The sequence below is a fragment of the Geospiza fortis genome, unplaced genomic scaffold (assembly GCF_000277835.1).
Source record: "Geospiza fortis unplaced genomic scaffold, GeoFor_1.0 scaffold547, whole genome shotgun sequence".
NCBI lineage: Eukaryota > Metazoa > Chordata > Aves > Passeriformes > Thraupidae > Geospiza > Geospiza fortis.
Window position 1 is genome coordinate 40,402 of NW_005054729.1, and position 8,837 is coordinate 49,238.

Below are 8,837 nucleotides of genomic sequence, written 5' to 3' on the forward strand. Positions count from 1 at the left end.
CCCGGGTGGAGGAGGGCCCCCGCTGCCAAGATGGCGGCCGGAAGTGGCTTCACCCCCCCGACGGGTGAAGGGCGGGCGGGCGGCTGGGGCGGAGCGGGGGTGGATTTTGTTGTGGTTTTTTTTGCTTCCCCACGTTTTAAAAGTCGTCCAGAAAGGGACACATCTTCTCCCTGTGAAGCCAACATAGCCGTGTTTCTCCATCCTGCCCTCTTCTCACAGAGTTTACGTTGGAAAATCCCTCCCAGATCATCCACCTGTTCCAGAGCCCTCAGTGCCACGTCCAGTCCTTCCTTGTCACCTCCAGGGGTGAGGGAGACTCCAAACCTCCCTGGGCAGCCACTTCCAAATCCTGACCGCCCTTTCCGTGAGGAAATTCCCCCCGATGTCCCCAGAATGGTCCCCACTCCCAGGTGCCATCCCCTCCCTCACGCCCCCTCAGGGATGTGAATTCCTGGGCAGGGTTTGGGACAGACAGACAGACCCCCTGAGCTGCCGGACACACGGAGCACGGCACAGTTACACATTTTATTATCTGGATGTAATAATTCCTGCTCAACAGCCAAAAGCTTCTTGCTGCCTTCCGCAGGAAAAATCCTGGGAGGGAGAATTTTGTCTCTCTTTTCAGAGAACATGAATACCACACATTGGTCTATACCAATTATTAACCCAGGGCAGCCCCTCACAGCCCAGCAGCACCATTTTGGTAGCATTTGGCAGCAATTTGGGCATTTTGCTTGCAGATTATGGAAGAATAATCAATGAAATGACAGAAACCCCACAATGAGGGGAGTTTGGGTTGCTTCCCCATCCATTTCCACCCCACTGGAGCCATTCCTGGGGAGGGTTTGGGACAGACCCCCCGAGCTGCCGGACACACGGAGCATGGCACAGTTACACATTTTATTCTCTGGATGCATCATTTCTGCTCAACAGCCAAAACCTTTATTGATTCCAAACCATTCCCCTTCTCCCTCTTCATTTCTTTTTTCTTACTGCACCCCCTTTTCCCACCCCTCAAGCACTCTGCTGCTTCCATTTTGGAGTTTTAGCTCTGCTTGGAGTTTGTTATCTCAGAAGAAGCCAACGGACAATTCATTCAGATTCTTTTTTTTTTTTTCTCCCAAGATCCATATAAATTACATGCAAAACATTGTACATAGAGATTAATATCAAAATGCAATACAGATCAGGTGCACTTTAAGCTGGACTCTAGGATATGGCAAACACACCAGGGTACATATTGCTTTGAAACCACCATTGTTTTGTTTTTTAATGTCATGCATACCACATAATATTCAGTCTTTTGTTTTGTATTTTGGTTTTTTTTTTTTTCTTTTTTCTCTCTCCCTTTTTTTATACAAAAATACCAGTGCTTATTATACTGAGTTACTGGAAAAAAAAAAGAAAAACTCGGCTCCACGTGCCTTCTTCAAAAGAAAGTTTTTTTTGTTTCGTGAGAACGTTGGATAAATATATATACACACACATAAATGTTGAGTTCAGACTGTATATATATATATATTTATTGAAGGGGAGGAAATAAACTAAAGGCAGTTTAAACCATGGGTTTTGCTGGATGAAAATTGGGGAGTTTGGGGAGAGCAGAGTTGGGGTGACAGGGGGGATGCTGGAGAGGAAGAAATGCCAAAATCCCTGTTTGGGGGGAAAAAATCCTGTTTGGGTGGAAAAAGAGCAGGAAAAGGAGCAGGAAAAGGAGAAGGAAAATGGTTCCCCCACATCCCTATGTCCCCAGGGGAGATTTGGGGGTGCAGGAGGCGTTTTGGGCTCAGCGGGGTTGGGGATGGAGCAGAAGCCATGCAGGCCCAGGTGTCCCCCACAGAGGGACAAAAACCTTCTCAGGTGGTGCCAGAGGGTGCCAGGAGCTGGCAGTGGCACCTGGAGATGCCCTTTGGGCATTTGGGATGGGATTTTTTCCCAGCTCAGGTTTTTTTCCCCCTCAGAGAGGAGCTGAGGCCTCCAGGCCTGGGGCTGTGAGGGGGAAAAGGCCGCCCATGCTCAAACACAGTTTAGTTTATTTCCTTCTTGAGATCGCTTGGAAAATTTCACTTTATTGCACGGAAAACCTTTGGGGGAAAAAAAAAAAAGAAATTAAACCCCCTCCCCACACCCTTCTCCCTGTGCAAATCATAAAAACCTCAGCAGGAGAAAACCTCAAGAGCTGCCTGGCCAGCGAGCCGCGCACAGGCCGCGGTGTCTTTGGTACCAATCCGCCAATTCCACGGAAAATCCACAGAAAATCCACGGAAAATCCGCAAATCCGCCCTGCTGGGATCAAGAACTGGATGCAGAAGGATGTTCAGAGTGTTTTAATAACAAAGCATTCCAAGGCAAGTTGATCACAAGGAGGAGGGAGGGGGTGGCTTCGCTTCCTGGCGGGCACGGCGCCGGCCCTCCCCTGCTCCGCGCGCACTCGTGGCAGTTCAAACAAAGCAAAAAAACCAGAAATTATTCATAACAATATATATTTATATGGATATTTATATCTCCCGCTAGTCAAGGCATGTTGTAGAAAGTCCCCAAAAGTCCGTGCCGCTGACCATGCCTTTGTTTTTGGAGCACCAATCTCCCCCAAATCTCTTTGTTTCTTTTTTTTGTGTAATGTCCTCAATAACTTAAGCCAAGAGTCAGCTGCTGCCAGGATATCACTGAAACTTAACCCAAAAAACCAAAACTTTACAGGAAATCTGCACAAGAAACATTTATACTTGAAGCAACCAGCCATACACCAACATAATTTATAGATATTTATATAAAAAAAACCCCATTTGTGTCATCCAACTCACGGCTAGTAGAAAGATGGCTGCTCAGAGAAAAGGAAGCTGACTGGCATCCGATGGCTGAATTAATTAATCCACGGAATTAATTAAAGTGTCCCTTGCAACTGCCCTCAAGCAGCGGCGGGACGAGATTTCTTTTTTTTTCTTTTTTTTCTTTAAACAAAATACATATGGCTGACGTAAAAATATCAGTTTCTGAGCTAAAGAAAACTAGATTTTTTTTCTTTTTCTTTTTTTTTTTCTTTTTTTTCTTTTTTGCATAATATTTATATAGCATTATTTCTCCCTCCCCCCACTCCTAAAATGGAAAACTAGAACGACAAAAATAGAGGAAACTAAAGGAACGACCAGACCCTTGTAGCAAACCCTGCCAGTCACAGATTTCTGGGAGTGACTTTGAGAGCCTCCAAAGTTGGCTTGAAGTTGTTGTTGGTTTGAGTCTTTCTTTTTTTTTTTTTTTTTTTTTTTTTATTTTTTTTTTTCAACAGGTCTGAGGTATTAAAAAAAATATCAAAAGGAAAAAAAAATTGGTGCATCCCCCAAAAAGTATTTAATAAATATTTATGTAAGCTTGTAAGAACACCATATCTTCTCTTTTTTTTTGTTTTTTTTTTTTGCAAGTATTTAAAATAGAAAAAGTGATTTTTTTTTGTTTTTTTTTTTTAAGCAACGTCACCTTTAGCACAGAACCAAAACCCCACAACCACCCCTCGTTTGGGGATTTTTTTTTGTGTGTGTTATTTTTCCTGGTGTTTAACCCAAGATCCCCTCACTCCCCTGGGTTATTTTTTTATGGGGGAGGAAGGCAAGGAGGAGCCAGGCATGGGGTGGACACTGAATTTGCACTGGGGACGGGCAGTGGTGGCAATTTCTTCTTGCTGTTGGCAGTGAACAAAGCCCAGCTCGCCAGTACCAGGGTGGGACACTGGGGATATTCAGGATATTTGGGATTTTTGGAATAAAGGCCTTTCCTCAGCGGGAAAAAGGAGCTCATCCTCCCCTCCTCCTCCTCCCAGCCCAGGGAAGGACACAGAGACACTTGGTTTGTGTTTGTGGTTTAAGGAACACTTAAATCTTGGCAAAGATCTGGGCCTGGCGTGGCAGGAGGTGCTGCAGGCAGTGCTCGGACAAGGCACGGGAGATTCCACTGTGCGTTCCTGGTGGGGCAGGGGAGGAGAACCCAGCCAGAGTCAGCCTTCCCCCCAAAAAAAAAACCACAAAAAAACCCCTCAGGGCTTGGAATCCCAGGGTTTTCCCATCCAGGGGTGGGAATGGCCTCATTTCCAGCTCATTTTCTCTGTTCCCCTCAGCCAGAGGGGATGGAGGAGAGCAGGGAGGCTCCCAGGAAGAGGAGAAGCCCAAGCCCTGCTTCCAACTCCAGGGATGGCCAGAGGGACAATCCAGAGCCACCTCCAAGGAAATGAACTCTCACTGGGTTGTTCCCAGGGCTGGAGGTGAGGCAGGGCTCAAGGGGAGGGGATGGAGGAGAAGAAGCCCAAGCCCTGCCTCCTGCTCCAGGGATGGCCAGAGGGACAATCCAGAGCCACCTCCAAAGAAAGGAACTCTGACTGGGTTATCCCAGGGCTGGAGGTGAGGCAGGGCTCAAGGGCTCCAAAAAAAGCAGCCAAGTGAGGCCAAGCCTCCAGCAGCTCCTCCTCTGGGAGACCTGCAGCCATCCAAACCAAACCTCCAGGAAAATCTGGGATCATCCAAGGGCATCCCTGCCTTCCACTGCACCATGAGACAGCTGGGGTGATCCCTCCCAGGATTCAGGAGGTCCCCACTCATCCTCCCACAGCTTTTGGGCATGGCTGGAGCCTCCTCCCAGATCACTGTGAGGCTGAGGGGTGCTGGACCCCAAGGGCACGGAAAAAAGGGCAAAAATCCCTCGGCTCTGGAGGGCAGGAGCTGGGAGAGCTGCAAAAATCCTCTCCCCAGGAGTTTCCCCCCTGACCAAGAGCAGCAGAGAGGCCTCTCCTAGAGGAGGAGAAGAGAATTCCTAGAGAATTCCTCAGGAAGAAGCTGCATCCCTCACAACCTGGGGTCTCTCCTCACCTCTTCCCTGGCAGTTTCACCTCCACCTTTGCAGGAAAATCAGAATTTATCCCTTCATTTCTCATCTCCCAGTTTGGAAACAGAGAGAGAAAAACGTGTGGGCACACACAGAGGGGGAGCTGGAAGAAGCCCAGGTACCATTTTTCAAAGGTGGAAGACTGGTGGGCATCCCTGGATCTCTGAACCTTGGAGTAAACACCTTCTCCTGGCTGGGATTTTTCAGTTTATTCCTCAACTTTTGCACTGGAGCAGTGACTTCCCCTCCCCACTTCCCACGGGGTAGGGGGGCAAATCCCACAAGCAAAGAGCAAACCCCAACATTAGAAGAAAAAACCCCTAAAAACCACATGTGAAAAAAAAAAACCACAATAAAATAAAATCAAGTCACAAGTGCACCCCCAGCCTTCGGGCTGAGGGAGTGTAAGACTACAACAACTTGAATTTCCTTGGAACATGCATTTTTCCAAAGTGAAAACTCCAAGTGAAAAGCCCAACTCTTGGAGAGGAAAGAACCTGGCAGCTTCCCCTGGGTGAGTACCACGAAAAATCAGGGATGGAGATGCACAATTGGTTGGGGTTTTTTTTGTTTGGTTTTTTTTTGGCTTAGCCTCTCCCAACACCCAGCGTGGTGGTACTCTGGTTCCCACTGCTAAATAACGGTAAAAAAAAAAAAAGAACAAAATGAACCAAAAAAAAAAGAAAAAACACATTAAACCCCCACCCCACCCCAAAAAACCCCAAAAAACCCAGCTGATGATACAGGCATGAACAGTTTGACCGCAGCAGTGTGATCAGTTACTGGTGCTGGGATCACACAGGGCCCAGGTGGATAAGGACGAGGAAGAGGAGGAGGAGGGGGAATTCCAAGTTCTAAGGTCAAACAGAGGTCTCCAGGCTGTGGAAGGGGCTCCCGGGCTCGGGGAAGCTGAACTCGCTGTCCACGGCGTTGTTGTTCCTGTTGAGGGCCGTGGAGCCCCCCAGGCTGCCCCCACCTCGCTTTTGGAGTCCGTCAGGCTCGGGCTCGTCTTCGGTGCCGTCAAGGAATGGTGTCTGAGGCTCGTCTTCCTCCAGGATGAACTCTGGGTGAGTCATGAAGTTATGGATGGAGCTTCTGGATTCGGGTTTCTCGAGGCCTTCGTACAGGGAGCTACGGAACGCATTCACCACTTTGATCTGGGCGGCATGGGGAGGAAAAAACAAAGGGTCAGCGGTGCTGCCAGAGAGCAGGGCTCGAGGGAGGAAGTGAAATAAATGATGAGAGACAACCATCAAACAACAACGAAAAAAAGAAAACAACGGCACGACCACAGCGACAAAATCACCACTGAACAGACAGGCTCGGTCAAAAATGAGACATCTACGGTGAACTGGGGGCAGAGTCAGGCACTACGGGGGTGCTGGGGACCCACCAGCCTCAGAAGCTGCAAGAAAAGACACAGGACGACTCCAAACCTCCACCCCAACACCACCAGTCCGGATGGATGGAAGGCACAAGGCGTTAATTAGTCGTTAAATTGGTGCGGGGGTGTGCGCGCCCCGGGGTGGACGGACGGACACGAGGACAAGGGACGGACGAGGTGGGGGAACTACGGCTCCAAAAAGAGGTGGGTTAGGCAAACAGCGGGGGCAAACTCTACTGTGGGAGCCGTGGGTGGGGTTGGGAGGGTCCTTCCTACAGCTCTGCAAAGCAGTGAGGCTTCCAAAGGGGTCTCCAGCTTTTCTGGAGCCCCTGGGAGCAGATCCAGGTGGGTGCTGTGAGGATCCAGGTGAAGGTCCAGGTCTCTGTGGGGGTCCCCACACTGCTGGAGCTCTGGAGCCTTCCCTGCACCTGCAGGAGACCCAGCGGTTTCCAAAGGCAGTTAAAAATGGGGATTTGTTGGAGCTGGAGATCAATTCAGATTCTGTTGGATATTCTGAAGGAATTCCTTCACATTCCTGGGGCAGCTCCACTGAAATCCAGGCTCAAGGAGGAGATCCAGAGCACCAGGACATGGCTCTGCCACCTCCCCTGCACTGCGAGGGAGAGCTCTGGGAACACACCTGCACAGTGGATTCCCTGCTCCCTCCAGATCCTCTGGAATTCCAGCCTCAGACCCTTCCAGCTCACAGGTTTGGGCTCAGGTGGGTGACAAGTGTCACATCCTGGCCCTGCCAGGGTTCCAGGGAAGCAACAAAAGCCTCAGCTCCATGGAGCAGAGCTCGTGTGGAACCAGATCTCCTCTCCCAGACCCCTGGGAGAAGCAGGGAAGGCTCCCTGGAGCAATCTCAGTCGTTGTGCTCAGTCTCTGGCCCCATGGAAGGAGCTTTGTATGAGCCTGGAGCACCACTGGCATGGAAAAATGGGAATTTGAGGGAGCTGGGAACCAATTTGGAGCTGGATTTGCACACTGATGACCTTGGATCAATTCAGGTGAACACACAGGACAAGGGACACCACCGGGGCCACCTCAGACTGATCATCTGTCACATCAGCCACAACTTGAGATCAGCAAATCCTGAGCCCTAAAACACCAACTGAACCAAGGAGAACAATCCCACCAAGCCAAGGAGACCCAGGGACTGCCAGAGCCACGAGGTGGTGGCCAAGGAGACCCAGGGACTGTCACAACCACCAGAAGGTGGCCAAGGAGAAACGAGGAACTGTCACAGCCACGAGGTGGTGGCATCTAAAATTCAGATTCAGAGGCAGCTCCACAGAAGCCTCTCTCTCTCGTGTGGGACCAGGAGATCTCCTCTCCCAAGGAATCACCTCCAGAGCCCTGGAGATTTGTCCAGCACTGCCAGGAGCAGCAGGGAGTGCTCCCTGGAGCAATTCCAGGCAATCTGTGCTCAGTCTCCTGCTCAGCCCCCATTAAGGAGCTCCTGCTGCAGCTTCCCTCAGATTTTCCTCCCTTCTCCATCACCTGCTGCGAGATGAATTCAGCTGTTCCCTCTCAAAGGAAGGGAACGGGGAGGAAATGTGTTCTGAATGAGGCAGGCAGCGCCAGCAGAGCTGAATCCCAGCCGGGAGCCGCCCCTCCCTCCCACGGCCGGCTCCTCCCGCCTCCTCTCCACCTGGAAGCTCCAAATGCAACCTCCAGGCTTGGGATCGATTCCTGTGGAACGTGAAACCTCCACGTGCTGGGTGAGAGCCCCTCGGGATGTCATCCCGTGCCCCTGGCTCTGCCCAGGGCAGAATTCCCAGCGGGAGCAGCTGGGCTCTGCCAAAACCTGACCATGGATTCCTGAGAGCTCTCCAGCAGCTCCAGGAGGGACACAGCAAATCCAGCCCTGGAACAACTCATCCACGGGAGAGGGACACCACGGATCTGTGTGGAGGGAAGAGGAGCTTTGGGAGAGAGGGAAGCAGCAGAGGGAAACAAGAGAAATCCAGGCAAGAAAACAGCAGGAAATTTGGAGACCTGGGTTAGCCCCTGGTGAAGTTTGCATGAGCTAGCCAAGTTTTCTATTCCCTCACTGCAAAATGGATCCACAGACTGCAAAAAAGCTGCATTTTGGTCTCATCCCCACCCATGCAAACCCTCTGCTCTGAGCCCCTCTAAGCAGATTTTATTCCATCAGAAAATCCTGGAGGTTTTCCCAGATGCAGGCAGGAGCAGGAGGCAGCTGTGCTGCTCCAGAATCGCTGGGGTTAAACCCAATCAGCTGCCAGCCTCAGAGTCAGCTAAACAGAGAGAAAACAAAATTATCCCAAATTCTCTCTCCTCCCCCACAGTGCATAAACAGCAGAGCCTGAAAGCTCTCCAGAAAGTCACCGAGGGTATTTCTCTAATCAGAGGAGAACGGGGATAAGTGACTGTGCAATAAAAAAGCCAATTATCCAGCAGAGCCACATTCCCTGCTCCCAGCCTGCAGACAGAACCCACGGCCACGTGCTCACCAGCCCCAACACCGAACACACAGAGGGTTCTACATCAGACAGGGCCTTTTTTGGGGGCCCTGGAAAGCCAGGATCCAGAATTCCCATGGATTTCTAGCAGGAAT

General features: G+C 50.4%; 1 protein-coding gene across 5 annotated transcripts in view; it reads right to left on the reverse strand.

Moving 5' to 3' along the window:
• Positions 1-1,095: 1,095 nt before the first annotated feature.
• Positions 1,096-8,837, reverse strand: part of ATP2B4 (ATPase plasma membrane Ca2+ transporting 4) — a 46,717-nt gene continuing 38,975 nt past the window's right edge. For 3 of the 5 annotated variants that reach the window (XM_031065294.1, XM_031065295.1, XM_005430989.3), the window contains one exon: positions 1,096-6,026. In XM_031065294.1, the coding sequence (XP_030921154.1) occupies positions 5,730-6,026 (297 nt within the window). In that variant the 3' untranslated portion in view covers positions 1,096-5,729. The remainder of the gene's footprint in view (positions 6,027-8,837) is intronic. The other 2 variants (XM_014311302.2, XM_031065293.1) reach the window with 2 other exon arrangements.